This window comes from Apaloderma vittatum, unplaced genomic scaffold (assembly GCF_000703405.1).
Source record: "Apaloderma vittatum isolate BGI_N311 unplaced genomic scaffold, ASM70340v1 scaffold7991, whole genome shotgun sequence".
In the NCBI taxonomy this organism is placed as follows: domain Eukaryota; kingdom Metazoa; phylum Chordata; class Aves; order Trogoniformes; family Trogonidae; genus Apaloderma; species Apaloderma vittatum.
In genome coordinates, this window is record NW_009699566.1 from 1 (window position 1) to 22,305 (window position 22,305).

The following is a 22,305-nucleotide window of genomic DNA, read 5'->3' on the forward strand; positions in this document are numbered from 1 at the left end:
AGGGGAGGCGCTGAGCTGGAGGTAAATACAGAAAGAGAGAGGTGGGGGCAGAGAAAAAGAAACACGGAGAGGAGCCCGGCTGCAGAAGATGCGAAGAGCTTGGCCGGAGTCCTTAGGGTCTGCTGAGTGCATGTGCTGTCGGGTGTTTCCCTTTTTTCACTCCTTTTTGATTCCGGTCCCGGGAAGCGCTGATTTCTAGTCTTTATTTTATTTTTTAATTTTTTTTATTTTTTTTTTTGGCTGTGGGTATCCCGCCCGGGCTCTCCCTCTCTCCCCACATGTTCCTAGGGCGCCATCTCTTTGCAAAACACTCCGTCCTCCCGCAGGTCTCCCAGAAGGCTGGTTCGGAGCGTGTGAACATCGCAGGCTCCAGCTCAAGCCAACCTGCGGAGCCAAGCATGCCTCCCAGCCCCTGAGCCTCCCCGGGCTCCCGTTCCTCTTAGACCTCTCGTGCTCTCCAGATAGGCAGCACTCTGCTTGAGCTCCCTTTCCTTGTCACACTCGGAGATCCAACTTTTCGGAAGGAGAGGACGTGAACCTATCTTTTGGTGTGTTTTGGTTCTTTTTTTCCAGGGATACAGTTAAAGGCAGATGTACCCATGCATTCCCCCACCCCCCTGCCGCCTGAATGTGTGTGTGTGTTTACAGAGAGGAGGGTAGCTGAGCTGATTTTTGGGAATCTTTCCTTATCAGCAAAGAGAGTTTCTCCTGTAGCATAAAGACTTGAGACAGCGGCTTAGCGGACTAGAATTGAACGGGGCTCAGGGAGACAAACGGACGTGCCTTCTAACCCGATTCAGACACGAGCTAGACGAGTTTTTAACTAATATTGAGAGAGATCGTGGCTCCGGGCAGCGAGAGACAGAGAGGGAGGGGGAGGGGGGGAAGTAGGGAGGAAGAGGCAGACAGCAAAGGGAGAGAGACGGAGCGAAGTTTGGAAGAAGTGAGCCGCTGTCGGGAGCTCAGAAGTTTGTTTTTCCTTCACAGCCTGGGAGCTGGGAGAGCCTAAAGCGGGGACTGCTTGAGGACAGCGCTGGCGCATGTGTTCCTCGGGACTGATCTCCCTTTCCTTGCAGGTTTTAAGACGCGGAGGATACAATGTTCACTAAACTCTTCCAGCAGTGGAGTTTCGCCGTCTTTCTGCTGAGTTATTCCGTGCCTTCTTACGGAAGATCAGTAGAGGGGATCAGCCGCAGACTGTGAGTTTATCTTGTGTATTGTCATTTTAATTTTTTTATTATTATTTATTTATTTGTTAATTTCCGCGCTTCGGTGACCGTCCGGGTGGTTTTGCAGCCTCCAGCAGCGCTCCCGGCCGCGCCTCTGCGGCGGAGCGGCTCCGGGTTACCTGCCCCAGGTGTTCACTGGGGGGAGCAGGGGGGGGTCTCGGCGCTAGGCAGAGGGCTTGTGGGGCAGAGAAAGGGCCTTTTGCAGCTGGCCGACCCTGTAAATGCTTTTGGGCTGGAGATGTTAAAGCTGAGGGTCTCTTTTTTCGGAGAGGAGCAGCAATGTGGCCACGGGCTTGTCCAGCGTGTGCAGTTGCCCGTGCACCTTTCTGTGTCCTAGGAGGGTCCTACTAGGGAGCATCCCGGTTTATGCTGTTCATTACACTAAATAACATAGAATCTGTCGGCATTGGCATGGAGCCAATATTGATAAGGTGAGGGGGAAATCGCAGTATTGAGGGCCGACATGAAACTGAAGTACAGAACAATTTCTTTGGATTTCTGCCACTTCAGGAAAAAAAAAAATCCAAAGGGAGTCCAGTATCTAGCTTGGAGGCAGAAGCGTATTTTTTGATAAATGATAATGTAACTTAAGAGAATCTGTTCAGGAAATGACCTTTTTGCTCCTTCCAAAATAATCAGCATGGTTTATATTAATACCCCTACGCAAAGTGCAGAAGAGAAGCCACTGGGCTGATGTAGGATCAGCTGTCTTACACGTCTAATTCACTGGCTTTCACTGGGCTTGCATCAGATATTCTAAGGAAGAAACACCTCAGTTGTTCTGTGGAGGGCTGTATTGTTACTAAGTTCAAAAGGAAGTCAGGTTGGAGAAAGCGGGTTGGAAAATCCAATCACAGCTTATAGGGAAACATGACACAGCAAATCATTTCAGATGGCTTTCCTTGTAAATGTTTTACTACATACATAAGGACAAGATATCTAAATAGCACCTCCTCTGCCATTTAAGCAACAATCAAAAAAAAATCCCCCAGGTGAAGTGACTTCAGACACACCTAAACTTTGGCACCAGGCAGCAGCTATTACAAATCTCCTGCAGCAAACTTTGTAGAACATGTTATTGCTGATAATGCTACAATGTATTTTTCCCAGTCCACTAATGCTTAGCTGATTTGTACTCCTGCAGACTACTGCTGAGACACTTCTTTCGAGACCATTTTCTTTTTCTTTTTTGCATGTAGAGAAACCAAATCTCAGTTTCAAAAATTAGAATGAAAATAATTGAACTATAGTCAATGTTGTTATTTTGTTGGCTAGGAAACTTTGAACTGGATCTAGCCAAATGTGTTCTTTTTTTAAAAAAATTAGTTTTGCTAAGAAATACTGACTCTTTTTCAAGTTAGTGTTGTTCTAACACTTGTTTTTAAAGGTCAGGATTAGAGGTCTCTCCAACATCCCCATTCTGACCTGGTGGTGGGGAGAAAGTGGAAGCTGGACAGTCAAAACGCATTTCTCAGCTCCCTCTTTGCTATGGCACGTAAAACACACACAAGAAACCAGTTAGCTGTCAGTTAGTGGCATTTACGTAGTTTTGTTTGTGGGTACAGCACAAACACAGACACCACACTCAAACATGTGTCTTGTTTTAATATCACCACAAATCATTCCTAGAGTTAATGGTTAATAACTCACTTAAGCCTAGAGATATTTCTTTCAGTCAAAGGCTTAAACCAGTAACGGATGAAAATACTGAAGCACATTATTATAGCCATGCAAAAGTAATCAAAATGACATAGGCCTGGTTCTACAGACTTTACTGAGGCAAATCTCCCATGGAAAGCAATAGCAAATTGTCCCAAGAAAAGATTGCCAGATATATTATTTGTTATAGAAATGCTTTAGCTGCTAAAGAACTTCTGAGTAACTCAGTAATGCCTCAAAGTGAAATTCGATATTTTTATCACTGTGCCCAGACACTGTAGCATCATGTCCCCAAATCTTTTCAAAATATTTTTCCTAACTCTGAGATAGGTTGAGCTGCTTTCACTCCCTTTGGAGCCAGTGGCAAGGGCACTCAGACTTGCAAAATCCAGACAGAGAGCTGACTGAATCCTTTCCAGTTATTTTGCTCAATTTATGATCAGACCCAACACGAATAGTCAAGGATAATAATGGATAAATAGGAGCAACTCTCTGAGATAGAAAGTTGCTGCTTGAAGAATGTTGCCTCTCAGTGACGCTAAATATCTAGGGCAAAAAAAAATGAAGAAGGAATGTCCCTGAAAAGAACGACTTATCTGTAAGTACATAAAGTTAGGATAGACACAAGTCACGGATTTCTACTGTTTTCCCTGTAATGAGACATTAAGTCTCATATGCACTTAGTGTACTTGGATACAGTAATTAGTTTGGACACTCCAGTCAAACACAAACCATCAACATCCTTCTCTCAAAGTGCCTACCCCATGTAAGCTTAGCATTTACTGCACTTGGTTTGGGTACAGACTCTTTTTCCTTGAATGAGAGGTGCATTTTAAAGGAGGATGGAAGGGACCTCTAGTGGGTCATCCTAACCCTGACAACTTAATATGTTTTTTACATATTGTACCCAATATGTGAACTCAATCATTCCAGTTTCCATTGCCTTCCTACTCTCTGTGTAGGGGTGAGATATTGCCAGTATCTCTCATATGAAGCCCTTCTTACATCAGCCTTCTTCGCAAGTATTTTTCCCTGATTTACAAACACAGAAGTTGTTTGAACAACTAAGGCAGAAGGTCAAAGAGATACATATCTACCACATCTTCTTTGTTTAAAGGAGATTTTTGATCTAGAGCTTACAAAGGAAGTTGGTAGGCAAAATGTAATCCTTAAGTCTGGCTGAGTAATAGAAGTCATGTGAAATGTAACACTACGTAATGTTATACAATCATCTGGAATAGCAGAATGTTATTTGGGGCCAGACTTGATGCTAAATATCATACAGACATTTAAACAGAAACCCACCCTCTTTGGCACACTAACCCCTCACATGTCAATCCCTGCATTATTTTGGAACTGCATGCTTACTCAAGATGTAGATCTTGTAAAGCTCTTTGGCTGCCTTGTGTGTGCTGGAACAAAATCTTTAGGTTTCAGTCCTGTAAAATGGAGTAGCTTTTTCAATCAAGAGTATTTTAATAATGGGCTTTAGAGATTCAAGATTTTGTCACAGTGAGTAAGTTGACCAAACACACATTACAGGATTAAGGCAGCTTTAGGCTGACTGTGATAAAAGGAATTAGCCTTGGTAGTTTACAAGAGGCAGTAGGAAAGCTTTGCTCATCATGAGACGCGCTGTTTTAGACTCAGTAAAGCACTGAGATTTTGTATCCTTCTTATACACTAGAAGAGTGAATGGAAAACTGCATTTCCTATGCAAACATCCCAGGGAAACAGATCACTGAAGCTAGGAAAGTAATGTGAACAATGGACTGCTTGACAAGCAGCACAGAAGTATGCCACTCAGAGGAGTCCAAGGTGATAGTTTTATTAGCATATTTGCAAATCAGACTGTACTTAACCACAAGGTTGTTGGAAATGGCTATTGGAGAGCTTCAGGGAGTGCACTGGTCAAAAAAATTCTCATGGGGGAGATCCTGAGCTTGGGTTAATGGTCACAGCTGCACTGAAGAGAAAGAAATAATGTGGGTTCATCTCAGTACTATCACATTGCATTTTTGCTCAGGGGCATTGAGTTGGAGGGCATAAAATATTTACCTTAAAGTCTGAAGAAATCCAGAATTGATTCTGGGATTCTTAAAACATGGACAATGTTTGGTGAAATGTGTGCTCACAAAGTTGAGTACATCTAGGCCTGATTTTGAGCAAGTGTCCCTATTGCATGACTTCATGTAAAGCAAGTCATCTTTTGGTCTCATTGTGGAACAGGGAAAAGATGCTGTTCAAATTTTATACTGAGTAATAGAGATGTGGCATGACTTGGACCCATCACTTGAATCTAACAGAAAGTGCAGCTCTACAGAGACAAATTGTGAAGGGGATGCTGTTAAACCAATGCTACTTGAAGTTTCCAATTTCGCATAGCTCTACTGTTGATCAAATCACACATCTAAAGAGATTGGCTGAAGGGACTGAGAAAGACAAATTGCAGGACACTCCCAAGCGTTTATCATAGTATCTTCATCCACTGTATTTTGAAACCTGGTAACGTAGCAGGATAATTAGGGGTGGGACGGGAGGAAGGAATATTCACTCACAGTTATGTATCTTCTCCTGTTTCACCCACATGCAGAAACAGCTTCTTATCCGGCTAACTGACCAAATGATTATACAACAGGCAAAGCAGTGAATTCATTTTCTTTGGCCACTGAGAATTCAGTCACATGCAGTACCCTGATGGAAGATGAGAGGATACATAGCCAATCTCTGCACACTGAAGTAGGGCAATTGGAACGATAAACTGTATTATAGCATTCATGGGAACATAGCTAAAATCCCAGCTTGGGCTCTTTCTGTGGTTCACAGTGCAGCTGTGTGTCTATCCCACATCAAGGAAAAAGCACGTATGTTCTCACGGTTATTTATTATCCAGGTGCCACTTGTATCTTCTTTCCTCAGTTGTTTCATACCTTCTTTGCCAATACAGCATCTCTAAAAGACAGAAAGCTAACCATCCCCCAGTTCCTCAAAAACAAGATAGACATTACTGAACCAAAAGGTCATGAACTCTGGAAAATTACTCAAACCGACCAGGATGCTTTTGTAGAAGATCCAGTGAAGAGGGCTAGTGTAAAACTCAGAGAGCACAGCAGACAGGAAATTTGGTCCCAGAAGTTCACACTTAAAGGAATACTAGAAAGACATCTAAAACCATAATTAGACACAAGTGGCCAAGCAGTAAAATCAACAGGAGTGGCTGAGGCTCATCAGTGATGGTGCTCAAGCTGCCTCTCTGGATAGCTCATTATGGACTGAAGTGACTAAGTTTTAGGCCCCTGAATTTGAACATTTTTCCATTACGCTCCTGCAACTGCACTTATTTAAATTTAGAAATGAAATGCACTTTTACGTATTTATTTACGTTTGGAAGTACATGACTGAGCAGAAGAAAATTATTAGAATGATGCTGTATAAACACTGCTTCCGGCTTCAGTACAAGTGATGTTATTCCCTCTCTTGCTTGACTTCAGTGCTCCAGTATCTGATCCTTTAGTTTTCCTATCTCTGACAACTGCCTTCCTGCTCTTACTGCCTGAAGTGTGATATATTAAGAGTTGTAATGCTTTCCTAGAACAGAGCAGTGACTAATTCAACTCCGGGTCCAGTGGTATGTGATCAGTCAGCTAAGAATTATTACCCGCTTAGGTCTTTCCCTTCTCTGTAGGGAGCAGCTACTCTGAGAAATAGGACCTGCTCCAGCAGTCTGACTTAACTGGATGTTTCCAGGACTGAAAGCTGGTACTCGGTCACTGTGGCCACCACTACCAGAGAAGAGAGGAGCTCTGCCAACTATTGGGCAATAACCAAATTCTAAATGTGTTTTTTTTTTCCCCCTCCTCTCTCCTCTTTCTTTAGCAAACGGGCTGTATCAGAGCACCAGCTGTTGCATGACAAGGGCAAGTCAATCCAAGACTTACGAAGACGAATATTCCTTCAAAATTTAATTGAAGGTGTCAACACTGCAGAAATTCGTGCAACTTCAGAGGTTTCACCTAACCCTAAGCCTGCTACCAACACGAAGAACTACCCTGTCCGATTTGGTAGCGAAGATGAGGGCAGATACCTAACTCAGGAGACAAACAAATCACAGACCTACAAGGAGCAGCCTCTGAAGGTATCGGGGAAGAAAAAGAAAGCAAAGCCTGGAAAACGTAAGGAACAAGAGAAGAAAAAGAGGAGAGCTCGCTCAGCTTGGTTAAATTCTGGCATGTATGGAAATGGCGTGACCGAGAGCCCACTCTTGGACAACTCTGTTACTACACATAATCACACTTTAAGGTAATTTTGCTATATCCTTTTGGGGGGCATATCATATACTTACTGAAGTTGTTATCCTTTGGTGAGAAAGGCCAAGGCCTCAGTCAAACCTGAGGTAGAAGCACAGCTTTATGCTCATAACTGGGCAGTGGATTTTCAATCAGTACAAAATCTTAAGGTGCTTTCTGGAGGTAAGTACAGACCCTTTCCACTTTGCACTGATGACAAAGTCTGTCTTTCCTATGACAAACAACTCAAGTAAACCACTTATTGCCAAGTGAGTAGTAAGTAAAGTTATTTCTGCAAAAAGAAAGCACATCATAACCACTAAAATTTCCTTTCCTGTTTTAACTGTAGTGACTCTTTATGTCAGATCTTGGTTGCACACTTGGGCCTCAGTAGATTGAAAGCTTTGAGTTTTATTTAAGACTCTGCGTCTATAAAATGGCAAAGTTTTCTTTCCTCCCTCTCAACACCTCCCCTTTTTGGCAACTTTTCTACCCTTACTTTACAGTTTTTCATTTTACAGTTTAACCTTAGGGGACAACATGGAAAATTTCTCTCTTAGTAATATCTCCAAACAATGCAGACCAGCCTTTCTCCATAAAAATTTCCCTGCCATTAGGACTTTTTAATTTGGCCCCATCTTTTTGCCAGCTCATGAAACAATTACATTGCTGCTGAAAAATGTTGAGCATTGCATTTAGGGAGAGATGTGCATTCCTTGTGTATGATAATGAAAGATTTTCGGGGCAGTGGCGAGCTGGAGACTTCAGCCTAGGTGCCCCAAGCGACTCATCCACTTGCAGTCATCTCAGCTCACGTGGAAGTTTGCACACTTGCAGACAAAGCCAAGAAGTCCACTCAGTTCTCCTCACACATTTGCATTTTCAGCAGCAAAAACCCCACCCTTTTTTCTCCTCCTCCCCTTCATTTTGGCAGAGTAGAGACATAAGAGAAGCACCACTTGCCCAGGATAAATCCCTTAGAAAAAGACACCAGCTGTGAGATTTACTAAAATCTGGTCTTGGGTTAAGCTTTACAGGCCACGGTTTGCAACGTGCTCCATCGCCTCAACTTCTTATGGTATCTAGAGGAGTTACCAGCATTTGGGGATAGGCATTCAGTGTCCTGGACCATAAACGAGTTATCATGGCTGCAGCAGTTAGTAGTTAAGTAAAAGAGGCTGGTTTGTCTCAGCGCCTTAGGAAAAGGCACGCTCCGGGACTCCAGTCAGGAGATGCCTGACGTTCCAACAGATGTTAAGGAGCTGTGATGGCCAATGAATAACATCTGTCTTCAGCACACAGAAATCTTGAATCTAGGGAAAAAAATATCCTAGGGCATTTCAGCTGTTATTTCTTTTTCTTACTGCTCCATCTTCGTTTGTCTATCCAATGAGATATGAAAAAGAATTACAGGTACCACCCTGTTGATTTCCCTAGTTCAGCCTTTCTGTTTCAAGTATGGTTGGATGCCTGAAGGCAGTCAGTTTTAACAGTGAAGTCCAGACTGCTGAAGGCAGTCCAGCTTTACCTTATTGATATTATTGCCCAAGATGCACTATTTCTCTAGGGCAAGAAACGGATGCTTAAAGAGGATCTGTATTTTAGATACTTAATTGAAGAGAATTTAACAAAGAGAAGATATAGAACAGTAAAACAAAATTGCTCCTTCATCAGTATAGAGCAAAATATGCTGGTGCAGATCCTAAGTTGCTGCTAGGATATAGACTTGTAGTTATCCCGGTGGGTCGGCAAAAGACACAATTTCTAAACTTTAAATGAAACTAAGTCCCAGCTCCCTGATTTATACTTTAGATAGGGAGATTCAGGATCAGTGCAGTTGTATATGCAGTTGATGGAACAAAGTGGGCAAGCACATTTTAGATGGAGGGATGACCACACCTGGGTGAGGCTGATTCCTCAGCTGTACTGAGCTGAATCGGGAACTTTTACTCTATATGCTGGTAGAGGGCAAGGAAGAGGTATGTAGACAGGATTTCCACACGCTACACCAGTGGACACTGCTTTTGTAGCACCCCTAAGGCTAGCTGCAGCTGAGGAGAGGCATAATTACGTTACAGCGAAGAAGCGGAAATGCATAATACAGCAGGGGAAATGTCAAGGAAGTGCAAAGATATACTTTAAGCATTCTCTTCACTGTATCTTTGTGCTTCTTTTTTGAGCTAAAATCATTGTGCCTATTCCCTCTGCCAAATCTTGATCCAAAAATGTTGAGTTTAAGTCAAAAAAAAGACCAGAAATAAAGTGCTCTCTAGATCTTTCGACTTACTACAGGAAGCATCTCATTAAAAAAGCCAGTCTTGAAAAATCTGGGATCAAATCACTGAAAGCAGCTTACAAGCAGTCATTAGTACAGAGCCCATTGTCAAGATGTGGCCTAGCTTAAATTCTGAAACCAAACCTAAAATCCAAGCCAAATTGAAAATGCCACTCTCTTAAAAATAGGCTTTGTAGTGTAGACACACATATACAGTCATGCTGTATGAACTGTGTGCCATTATTACATATGCAGTGAGACACTGAATACACCCTAATATTACTAGTAAATTATTAAGTAGCTTCATGCTAGCATTCCCATTCCAGGCACTTGAAAAATTCTTTCTCATGCACATTTCAGCTATTTTCCCATTCCACTCAGTTAATCTGTTATTACCTAATTTCCTAAGAAACCTTTCAAACAAACAGACTCCTTAATGTTAAATGTAATCTCGCTTTCAATGTGCACATAAAAAAAAACCCTCAGATTTTCAAGGATTTGCTTTTCTGTGTCACACACCCACACACATCTGCCATGTGGAGCATTACCCGCCGCTTCGGTGGATGGTCCAGCAACAGAGTGAATCCTGCTCCATCCAATAGCTTCAGATTTCAGTCCATGGCTGTTCCCCAGGGAACCAACATGTATTACAGAAATGTGCTGTTCGCAGGGGCAGAAAGGAAAAAGAAACCCAATCCTTCAGTATTTCCCACAGCATCGCTAAGAAGAACCTTAAAATAATATTGTAGTATAAGTAATACACTGATAAGGGGGGATAGGAGCAGGCTCTCCTTTTGTTCTCGTGCCTTCACAAGGAAGGGAGGAGTAGGATGCCAACATCCCCTAGAAAACTCCTAAATCTTTGGACCGCATACAGCTGACTGTTTCAGTTTGGACTGAAGGCAACAGGAGCCAGAGCTTAACACAAAATGATGCTCCTTTTCTTTCAGCACCAATCTCTTTGGCTCACAGAGGGAAAGTCTCAGGATTATAGCCTTTGCACTTGTTGAAGCACTTAAAGAGACACCTCTTGAATACTGCATGTGCTCATGCATATGACACCACAGAAATACATACCTCTAAGGTGAACAGACCCTTGTCTAACGGGTGGTTTATCGATAGGAAAGATAGACCACATAAAACCTGTGGGACTGTCTTAATGAGAAGCCTGATGTCACACCCAAGTGGTTAAAACAGCAAAGGCATGATTGCCACAGTGTTCAATAAGGACTTCAAAACAAATTCTTCATTTCTCCAACTGTATTTTTACTTTCAGCACTTGGCGTATTTATTATAGGTTGATACCTTTTTTTTTTTTGCCTGTAACACTCATCAACCCTCTTGCATAAGGCTCTAAAGAAAGCCCCTTTCTATTTCTCGTAGTGAACAATATAGTGGAATACATGGCCTCAGTGTCGTAACAAACTGCACGTCTTCTTACTGCTAGCTGAGTTGCACTGAAAAATACAACTATACATTGTGTTGTTGAGGTCTTTAAAGGATCCTTGAAACTGTAACATTGTTAAATGGGCCCTGTTATTGCAAATGCTTACTAGTAAGGCATACCCATTAAAGTCTGTGGCATTCTTGTCATTAATTTTTTGTCCATGTATTTAAAGTGTAAATTAATTTTTCTATTTTTTTCTGTCCATTTCTTCTTTGCAGGAGGCGCTGACATTTTCAGCAAGAGATTTTTGGAAGACATATTGCAGTATTCTGTAATAGTGAACATATGGGAAGTATTAAAATATTTATTACCTGTAAATATTGTAAATGCTCAGAATAAAACCTTTTCCCCCATTGCTCTCTGAAACTGCACATTTGGTTATTGTGAATTTTCCTTTTTTTTTTTTTTAGCTAAGGCTGAGACAATTATTATTTTCACATTTACCATAATTTATTTTGTTGACTGGTGTATTTATTTTGTGAACGTATCTTGGTGCTGCTGACTTTCTATATTTTTTGTAACATAATGCACTTTAGATATACATATCGAGTACGTTGATAACTGACATAAAATGTTCCTGTTTTGTGGTTGACATCAATGAATGCCTACATACAATTGCTCAAACTGGTTTTTCCTTTGTGCATGTATAATAGCAGTATTTTAAGATTTGTAAAGAATGTCTAATAAAATATAATCTAATTAAATTGTGACTCAGAAGGAAAAATGTGTCCTTTAGGAATTTTGAGAGCAGGAACACTATTTTGTTTCTTTACTACATTTGAAAATCGTTTTAAATTTAATGTGTTTACATTGGTTCAAACTCCCACATTTTCACATTAGCTTTTACTTAAAAATCACTCAGAACATATTTTGTTCCAGTGCTCTATTTCAAGTCAGCTAAGTTGCTGAACAACCTGGGGGTACCGTCATAAGGCTCAGACCCTGCTGCGGGGAAAGCACGGTTCCCAACCTTTCCAGCCCCCAGCCCTGCAAAGGCTGAAGCACTACACTCTCCAAATCAAGAGTCTGTGAAAAGCAACATGAGGGGATGCATCACTTACTCTGGGAAGGTGCTCACGCGTCATATCCCGTAGTTTTTTTCAACAATTGGCAGTTGCTCAGTGTCCTCAGCTCCCACCAACTTTATTCAAAGGTGCAAATGTCTCCCACCTGGGTAGGGTCTCAGCTCTTTGTGCTTTGGGACCATTTGTGTTAAAGCGAAGAGGAAAAAAGTTATTTCCTGAGTGAATATAGAGAGGAAAGAAAAAATGGAAACCATAGTAGGTGGCACATCACTAGGGAGTGTGGTACTGCTTGAATATCTTTTCCCCTCTTCCACCACAAAGGTGCTTCACGTGGCTCTGTTTTTGAAAAACATCTGTAGTAATTTCACTTTTGCCTTACACCCATAGATAATTGCAGCTGAAGGAGAGACCACCTTGATAACTTCACAGCCACTGGCTGAACAAAACAGCAGACAAATATCATGATGACCTACCCTTTTTTTTTCACAAGTGAACATGCGAGTCCTTCTTTCTATCCCTTTCACTACCACCCACATGTTAATCACAGCAGCTGCTGTGGCGGCAACCTGAATAAGGGAGATTGTTTCATGGACATATCTGTACTTTGTAAAATCCTACTGAATTTCCTCTGTCTCACTCCTTTAACATCAGCAACATCAGAAAAAATGCAAGCATGGAAAAATAAATTAGAAATCCTGGGAATTTTAAGATAGTTCTTGTAATTGTTGCTCCATTCTGTAGTTGCCAAGATTTTACTTTTTGTTCTTCTTTCCATTTTTTTAAGTGCCATCCCTTTCCATTGCCAAAGTACAGCCATCATATAATATAAAGCAGATGTATTTCTCCTCTCTACCCAATCTTGCAGAAAACTACCTCCAAGAAAGCACTAAAAGCAAGAAAACTTGAGAAAAACTTACGCATCCTTTCTCATCCAGTTTTCCAAAGTGTGACATTCAACGCTTCATTATGTCCAGTTAATTACTACAGACACAAAGCACATGCATATTGTTTCATTTTCAGATGAAAAATATTAGACATGATGAAACGTAGCAAAACTTCAGGGTTGCATTAAAGAAAAAAGGCATGGCTCCTGCACATTTTCAACTTGGCCCCTTGCACATCCTGCCTATTTGTAGTATCAGGCTAATGCTTGAATTTATACAACTGAAGTTAACTGCAATATATTCAGAAGATGATTTTGTATCTCAGGATTACCAGCATATCCCAGCTGGAGCTAAAACCTAAAGCTACGATGGGCAGAGGCAATTTATCTTCATCAGAAAGGATGATCCTCAGCAGACAGGAAGCCCAAAGATCATAAAACAAAAACATATACTCAGATGCTAAACCTTGGCTCCATAAAACTGGCCACTTCATAAGGGGAGGCCTGACTGTGAAGTGCCTCCAGACTCCTGTGCATCTTCATGCTGTCCATTAAGGACTTGCAATTTTTTTCCCAGTTTCCATATGTAAAATTGGCGACTGTAGCAAATTTAAGCAAAAGTTCTGTTTTTCTTAAAGACCGTTCCACAGGCCTTATAAAAACTTCCTATGGATCATGTGTTTCACAGACTGTGGTTTGAAAGCCACTGCTGTGGACTGTTGCATTTAAATTTGCAAAGCTGAATGCAAGGTTTTTTGAGCTCTCAGCCTTGAAGGAAAATAAATCCCGAAGACCCCTATTTCTGAGGTAAACTACAGCTTTGCTTTCCTAACTGTGGAGGGCTAAAATCTTCTGGAGATTTCAGTGTCTCAGACAGTTCAACCCAAATGACTTAACTTGTCTCAAAGACCCTGCAGTAATCAGGATTTATTCCTATGTTTTCTGATATACCTGATATCAAATGTAAGAGGAGGGAAAAAAAGGTGTCAGGGCATCAATCTTTGCATTGTATGAACACTTGGAAGATTGCACTTTTACATTCATACATGTCTGCCTGCTTGCTGTTTTACATGGCACATGTGCACACCTAAATGTGCCTAAAATGGACAGCATTGCGGTGAAGTAGGCACTCCAATAGTTTTGAAGTACCAGAAGGCAGGTTGCTCACGCAACTTTCATTTGGTCTTTTTGTTCTCACATTACAGTCACAGTTAGGTTTACACAATTAGATGCTACAGTTCTTACTTCTGCCACCTATTTTCTCTTCCACCTTTCTCCTCTCACCTCTGCTTCCCCATCCATACCTCATTCTTTCTCCTCTGCTGCAACCAAAATCAATCTCGTCTTTTCATCTGAAGTCAGCTACCCTGTACTCTTCAAAGATGAACCAGTATCACAAAGAAATGAAGCCAGGGTGTCATACCAGGAGATGGTGGACTACCTCAGAAGTGCACTGAAAAGCTGTCCTGGCTCTCAGATCCAGCTAACAAAGTCAGAAATGTTGTTAGTGCCCAAGACCTCCAAGTGGAATGTACACTTGGCACCCCACTGCTGCTCTGGTTTTAAAGTAGTCACTATGTTTACTACAGAACTTAAAAGCTGTTAAGAGACATCAAATGATGACAGCTCTACACAGCAGCTACCCTGTGCTGGACCTCAATAAAAGATCTTTTTATGTTCCATGCGTTTGGCAGCGGTAGCTCACTAACAGTAGAGTTCCACTCACAGAGTTTGTTTCGTGGTCCTTTGTAAATACAGACACTCATTTGGCATTCAAGACACACACAAAAAAAGCCAATGTAGTTTACGCCTATACTATGAAATGATTCCATGCTCTCAAGGAAGGGATTTCAGGCACAGGAACTGTTTGGCTTGGGTTTAGGCATTCACCCTCTCAATATGTGGACAGTACTATTCCCAATACAATGCACCTACAGTGCAGTAAGCATGCGTGTTCACTTATGAGTAAGTGCCCTTGATCTCCTGAGCCACCACAGAGAATTTGGCTCTCTTGCAGTAATTCAGAAAGTAAGGGAATTCTGGCTGTATTTAGTTACAGTCTTTGAGAGTTTAAAACATTTTGTTATTTGGTCATAATTTACTGCAGAGAAAAGGTGCTGGAATAGTTTCTCTGGCCTCTGAAGGTCTTTATTTAATTACAAAACAGATACAAGTAGAAGAAGCAAAAAACAATCTTTTAAGCACCACACCATGATACCTTCCATAATAAAATGGAAACCATCATCATGACCAGTCAGGTCATGTGAGAAATAAACTCATTAAAAATTATACATTTTGTGCTCTACTGAGACCACCACCCGTTTCTTCCATGGGCTTCAAGAATAAAGCAGAGAGACACACGTGCATTCACCCCCAATTTTAATAACAGGCCACTGGGACTCATTGGAGAAGTCATTTTACTTCTTTGTTATTCAAATAGGGCCAGACTTGCCCACTTTTCTAAGGTTTTCCAATGTTCTGAGCTCTACTCAAAGCTTGGTGAAGAAAGGCAAAATATTATTGTATAGCCTGCCCCCGTCCTTCCCTTTCGTTGGGTTTTTGTTGTTTGGGTTTTTTTGATAGGAAGTTGCAGGTTTCAGTATTCACCTAGATAAAGTTGATCCCACTTAAAAACAGTTTCCCATCACTCATCTAGCACCTCCCTTCTAGACATTGACTTCAGTGGAAGTTATGCACACAACCTCCCACACAATTCTTTGAATATATACCCCTTAGAGTCTTCTCTTTTAATTGGTTTCCTGGACTCTTCTCCTCACAAATAATTTTTTCCTATAGTTAATATTAACTAATTTACTGTGAAAAATATCTATGATCTAACCCGCTCCATGCCTCTCCTTCCAAATGAGCCAGTGAGCCAACAGAGTGGTTTGCAATGCATATGCCACAGCCTGTCCTTTTCCAGCAGCTGGGTCCTATTCTCTGATGATGCAGGTGAGCACCCTTTGCACCTTATTGGGCACACTACTACACTAGAGTACTTGTTTGAACTTTAGAAAGCATGTTTAAGGTCATTAACAACAAGATATTGGAACAGTCTTTCTTGCCGTGACTGTACACGTACAAATATGTTAGAGGTGGGAGGGATTTATGTGGATTAATGCCGTTAGAACTATATTTTATAAGATCCAGATCACTCAGAAAACTAGAGTAGAATAAAACAAAAAAGTATCCCATCTTGTAACTTGAGTTTCCCAGCGTATATCCAAATTTTCCATTTTGTTGCTATACTGGAGGAGTGAAGACCTGCTCTTACACTTTTCAAGTTTTCACATCATTAGTCACTCTACCCACGTTCAGAAATTTGTTCTTGCCCTCTTTCACCCTCTAGTAGCTGAAAGGACACGGAAGCGCAGAAGCACGCCAGACTAAATCACTGACTTCAGCTGAACTCTGGTCCAAGTGAGACAGTTCTTTATCCAACAAGAAGAAAAAGGTGCTGTATACCACTTGGTCAATGGTTCAGTCCTGCAACTGGATCAACCTCAATGTGAAATGCAAACTGCCCCAAGGCTCCTCTCATCCAGGCTGGGGCTCATGGGAGTGGTGAACCATCACAATGAGAACCGGGGGTATTAGTAACCAATTCCTCACATAGGGTTTTAGGCCAGTCTGCTTTTGCAATTCTGAGACAAAACAGTGAAGATTTAGGACTTTGCTGTACCCACTTAAAATGTCTACTGTGTTCAATGCCAGAAGGCAAGAAGTGTGTGTAAATAGATTCTTTTCCTCTCTAACTTTTGCATCACTCTAGTTCCTGTTCCAATAATAACCAGAAGAGATTTACCAGGAAAGCACATAGACTTAATAAATTTTTCATAATACAAAATGAGCTTATCATGCTTTTGGGGATAATGATGAATCTTCTCATTGTGTAGTGTTGACATTCTACTCACACGTATGAAATCACAAGAGATGAAGGACAAGTCTCCTTGCAATTCACAGCCTATATTGAGAAGTCAGCTTAAAAGTACCTTGGGTCAGCAGGCTTTCTTTACAGCTTCAAGCAGTTTGAGTCTAATACACCAATGCGAGTCCCACGTGATTGCTTACAATCAATAAATAAGGATTGTGTGGTCTCCTTGACCACAGAGAAGCTATTCACATACATGAGTGCTCAGCATTGCTAGCACTGATCACAGAAAGGTCCTATATATTTGTTGGGTATAGAGTCTATCAGTTACACACAGCAAAAACACGACAACACACAAGCTCTGCAAAGCTGATGTACTCCTGGGAAGAAGAGGGGCAGAGTCACCACTAGTGGCTGGGAATATTCGAAGTCTCATGTCTCAGTATGGCTGGGCAGCACAGGACAGCATTACTGACAATCGTTTGGATGACAGCCAGTTCCAAATGATATGCTGTGAGGAACTGGCACCAGTATAAAAACTTGACAAAACCTCGGGGGTTTTTTAAGTGGGAAAGATTCAGAGAGGCTGTTCTTTAGAAGGCCTCTTCTTAAGTTGCCTAAGATGTTGTGCAATGGTTACAGGAAGTTCCTTACAGGACAGGGTAGATTTGTTATATTTGAAACACCAGATCATGAAATAAGATACAGAAAATGCTATCTGCATTAATGAAATGCAGCTGACATCCACTAATATTTCAATTATTTTTTTTTCAATTGCTCTTACTCTCAAGTCAGGACTCTGTACTTCTAAGCAGATCCAGAGCTCTCAGATTTGCTCAGTTTCAGAGGCTCACTATTGGCAGGAGAATGAAAATTTTAAATAAATATATCACAGTCACTATGACTATATTTGAGTTATTCAGATAATGATAAGATGACATGAGGTAAATGCTAGAGTTAAGAGCCACTCTAATGAGAGATGATATGTCATTTATATTTAATCCATTTAAGAGACATTTTTATCAGACAAAGATCAACCCACTGGGACCATTAATAGTTACACTTATAAAAAAGCCAGCAGCCAGAGACCAACAGAGACAGACATAACAAGAGTTAGCCTCACAGTCCAAAATCACTAGTAAATTTAGAACACACTTACATGAACAAATTTCTGTGCGTGTTATTATTTAAGCAATATTATAGTAAGAACATATGCATGCACAATTAGAAACAACTACAATGATCTAATTAAAATTCTTGGGAAAAAAAAGAACCCAGAAAAATGTGTGGCTCATCCTAGGTGATTCTAAAACATTAAGAGGAAAGAGAGCACAATGGCAAGTCGCCTGAAGCTGGGAAAGAACAGCCCGCAATGTGGTCTTATTTATCAGAGCCTAGGTAGGATTATGTGGAACAATCTGCAGTGGTATATACAATTTCTGTTAGGTATTGTGAAAGGAATGCTTGTCTGGGTGCACTATAAACACCCCGCAGACCTCTTGTTGATGTTAGCAGGAGCTAACCCCAGGACCAGCGCACAGGCGTCAGGCGCTGCACTGTAGGCTGCGCTGGCTCGCTCAGCATCGGCCCCACGCGCCCAGGAGGACTTGGCTTGTCTCAGGGCAGGCTCTTCACTCGGCTGGAAGAAAAGTATCAGTAGCTAGCACATAAACCAGAGGTTGATCTCACACTGGATTCTTGGGAGTCATCCCGCATTTCAGCAATGTTTTCCTGTCTGCTGTTAGATAGGGCTAGTGAGAATGAGGAAGATTGGACAGCAGATGAGAGGCATGGCTATCGCAAAACAAAAGTGAACACTGTGAGCACTTCCAAGCAACAGAATGTATGTGTAAATTTTTCCTGATACTGTTTTCAACAATAGACTACAGATTCATTCATGGTAATTTTCTTTAACTGCTTTTTTTTTTTTTTCTGTTGGGCTTGGGCATGCAGGGGGAAGGGATGCCCTAGGGTTACATTCAACTGTCCTTAATCAAGGCAAACCTTCCATTGAGTTCACTGGTAGTTTTGGCTGCATAAAAAATATTCCCAAGTGCCTCTCGGAGTTTGACAGTATCTGACTTGTTTTCAACACAATTCCTCTTCCAGTCTATAACGATCTGTCTCTTCTTGGCCTACAGAGGTGTCTCAGTCCTAGCCTCTGATGCCCTTTCCCTTTCATTCCCATCCTCCAGGACTGTCCCATCAGCGCTCTTTAAAGCACAGATTTATATGCTGTACATATAAGGTGAGCAGGCTTATAGCTTCAGAGCTTCTGGCATGAGGTACAAAGTAACAGCAACAAAAACACTGCCATATGCAGCTGTTTCTTTAAATAAGGGAAGGCCAAGCAAGGTGACCGCTGCCAGCCAAGTCTGAATGTATAAAGAGAATCACTTCCAGAAAGAGGGCTCACAAAGTTCTTGAAAGTGGGACCACCTCAGAGATGAAGTTAGTCCCTTCCCCTCCCCCAGTCTTCCCTGACCTGCCTCAAACTTGAGCAAATCAGTTTTTCCAAGCCTCTCACGCCCTCCCTCCCCTTGAGCAGTCTGATTTTTCTATGTGAACATTTTGGCAGATCTCAGAACAGTTTTACTCATTCATTTAATAGTCACAAATAATGGTTCTGTTTCAACAGCTAATTATTTCACCAGTCTCACAGATGCATGCTTTTCCTGCACGTTCAGCAAGGAGGAATCCAGTGCCCACACAAGCAACAATAATAATCTGATTGAAAAACTCATGCATTCTGATTTCTTCCCTTCAACAGGTTTTGCTCTGTGGATGTTTAAAAGAAAAGAAAGGAAAAAAACCCTATCCCAATTTCTTGAGGACACAGCATGCAGGACATAAATGAAGAGAACCACTGGAGGTCACTGTGACAGAAAAGGAGAATGAGGCAGATGAAAGCAGGACCTCCAGTGCACCAGCCATCCGTTTGAGGTGGTGGTGGTGGCGGCGGGGACTGAAAGTGTGGGAGAAGAGACTGCATCTCCAGTCTGGCTTTACTGGAACTCAGAAGCACTGGCTGCAGAAGCAAGGCAGGAGACGAGGTTCATGTCCACATCAAAAGCTTGAACTCTGACCAGGTCTCCCTCCAAAGACTCTCAAACTTTTCTCTCCCATACATGTTTACCACCTTCAATCTGTGAAGTGTCTTGTCCCGCTCAGAGCCTCCCAGCTCCACACCGTGCTGAATAGGAACTTTTGTAGAAAACAAAGTTATGTTATATCTTACATATATAATACCATTTTGCTTTCAGAAATACTGTTTTTCCTAGCACTGAGGGACCTTTAACCAAAGGCTGCTGAGGCTTTGCCTCTGCCCTGGCTGACGGCGAGGCTTTTGTGCCCTAGCCCTGTACACAGCACATGGGACTCGTTCCTGAAAGGAGAATCACACGTGGGTTACAGCACCGCCGTAACAGCTCTCCAACCTATTTTCAAGAATGGCATAGCTTGAAATTCTTATTCGCTTTATTAATGCTTGTGTAGGAGGGAGGGAAGGAAGTACAGTGGGGGCGAATGGGTCAAGGCAAGAAGCATCATGCCTTTCAAATATAGGGGGTCATTTTCTGCTTTTTCCACCCTTCCCTCCCACCAGCTGTTAAATCCCACATTTCTCCAGCGATGCCTGCTGCCTCTGCGACAGAGGTATGCGTAGCAATCATCACTTGCAATGGCTGAAATCACTTGGCTGGACCCACAGGAGGAGAGGTTTGCATGTTCATTTGAAATAAGAATTCAAAAAGCTATACAAGTGGAGTTTTTCTGTCCTTTAGAAGTCCCCTCTTTAGCCTGCAGCTTCCTTTCTGCCCCATAGCCTCTCTCTCTCAAATGAATTTCTGCTGTGTCTTTAATGTGCCCTGTTGCCCTCCACAAGTTTCTGGTAACTTCAGCACAGAATACCTTATAAAAGCAGAATAGAAGAGAAATACCTGCTGTCAAATAAACGAACGAAAATGAAGCTGCAGACACTACATCTTGCAAATGACATCCCTTCAAGAGCAGTTTTTCTTTCTGCCTTGTTTTTTGTGTATGTCTGCATGTGTTTTTTGACTAATAACTATGCATACATGCACATGCACGTACGAGTGTGTGTGGGAGTGAGAGCCAGAGAGCACATAAAGGGTATTTGGGGATTCTTTGGTTTTGGACTCTCACACACAGTTGAGGGAGGCAAGTTATAAACATATAGGTAGATCCAAGAACGAATACTTTAATATTTGCAGATCCTGATGGCTGCCAAATGCTAGCATTTCAGGGATGCATATTCACATGCAGCTGGCGACACACGTTGGAAGATATCCAGCATTTTGCCAATTAGGTTCCAGACTTGAAATATCTCAGCAGACCCATATGTGTATCTTAACACTGAGTAGGGAATGTTTCCCCTTATTCTCCATACCCCTTTACTAATAAGCAAGCAAAATGGCTTGCTGAGAATAAGAGAATGAAAATATATCCTTTACTAAAAACCCTGGCCTTCCAGAAAGAGCAAGCTATACTTCCCAGGGCCTCCAAGTCAACCTGTTAGCTCCCTAACCTGGAGAAAGACACCAAAGCTTATTAGGCTCAATAAAAATCAACCCGCAGTCATCCCCCTTCGGGATGCTCACCTTCATGATACTTTCTAGGCATTTGTGCTAAATGGTTCATTGCAGCTGAACTTTTTATGTAATTTCATTTTCTTAAGGCTATCACACAGCTCCAACATTCCCCAGCTTGTTTACTGCTAGTCTCACCAGTAAGCCGGGTGCCAGTTTTATTTAATTTGTTTTTCCAGTGGCAGCAACAATCTGTGTGGAAAGCATAAACAGAGGGAAAGAATCTGGAATCAGTAAATGGTGTGCACAGCTGCACACCATAATTTCTGCTAGTGAAAGTTTTAATTCAGTTAATCAGAAGAAGAGCAGAAGAGTTGGAGGCAAAGAAGAGGTGGAGTAGTGGAAGAAATATAGCAAGAGGAAATAGTAAAATCCAAGGCAGCTGGAGAATCTTGGAGTCATTATAATTAAGGCCTAACAGGTTACAATTTCTCCAGAAAAGAAGTCAAAACCAGAAACCAGCCAACAGGTCTTCAGAAGGGATTGCTCAAAGATGTGATTGTAAAATACATTGTAATGGAAACAAGAAAAAATGTGCTCTGCCTTCATTTCTCTTGCAGATAAGAACATTTTACCAACACACAAAATGAGGGAAAAAAGTCATAAAATGAAGGAAAAAAGTCATAAGAGTAAGAAAACAATAGCAACTCCCAGAAAGAAATAAATTTTAAACCCAAAAGTCAAGAAGCTTTACTATTGGAAGTGAAATGTCCAAAATAGCATTTTAAACCACTTTAAAATAATATGACAAGTAACGGATAAAGTTGGAAACCATGGCAAAAAAGCAAGTGTAAATACAGAAACAACAAGAAAACATACTCATCATCTGTTCCTCGAAGGCACTACACAGCAGACATTATTGGCTGTAGAGGCAAGTTGGCTAGTGAACAGAATGAATTGCTATTATCTCTACTTCAAAGTACTTAGAGGTAACGGAAAAAAGTATAAAATCAATAGCGCTATTTAAACAAAAAGGAAGGAAGAAAGGAAGGAAGAGTATCACCAATTAACAGTCAGGAAATA

The 22,305-nt window shown here is 41.5% G+C and overlaps 1 protein-coding gene across 1 annotated transcript; it reads left to right on the forward strand.

Annotated features, from left to right (window-relative positions):
- The first annotated feature begins 1,076 nt into the window (after positions 1-1,076).
- On the forward strand, positions 1,077-11,253 carry PTHLH (parathyroid hormone-like hormone). The gene is made up of 3 exons (XM_009878423.1): positions 1,077-1,199; positions 6,765-7,187; positions 11,115-11,253. Exons 1-3 carry the CDS (start codon positions 1,099-1,101, stop codon positions 11,122-11,124), a joined length of 534 nt encoding a protein of 177 aa, XP_009876725.1. The 5' UTR covers positions 1,077-1,098; the 3' UTR covers positions 11,125-11,253.
- The last annotated feature ends 11,052 nt before the right edge of the window (positions 11,254-22,305 follow it).

Bases quoted from the DNA above. Each gene is read 5' to 3' on its own strand.
- PTHLH (XM_009878423.1), top strand. From the start codon at position 1,099: ATGTTCACTAAACTCTTCCAGCAGTGGAGTTTCGCCGTCTTTCTGCTG. The intron at 1,200-6,764 runs GTGAGTTTATCT...CTCTTTCTTTAG, and splicing joins GAGGGGATCAGCCGCAGACT to CAAACGGGCTGTATCAGAGC.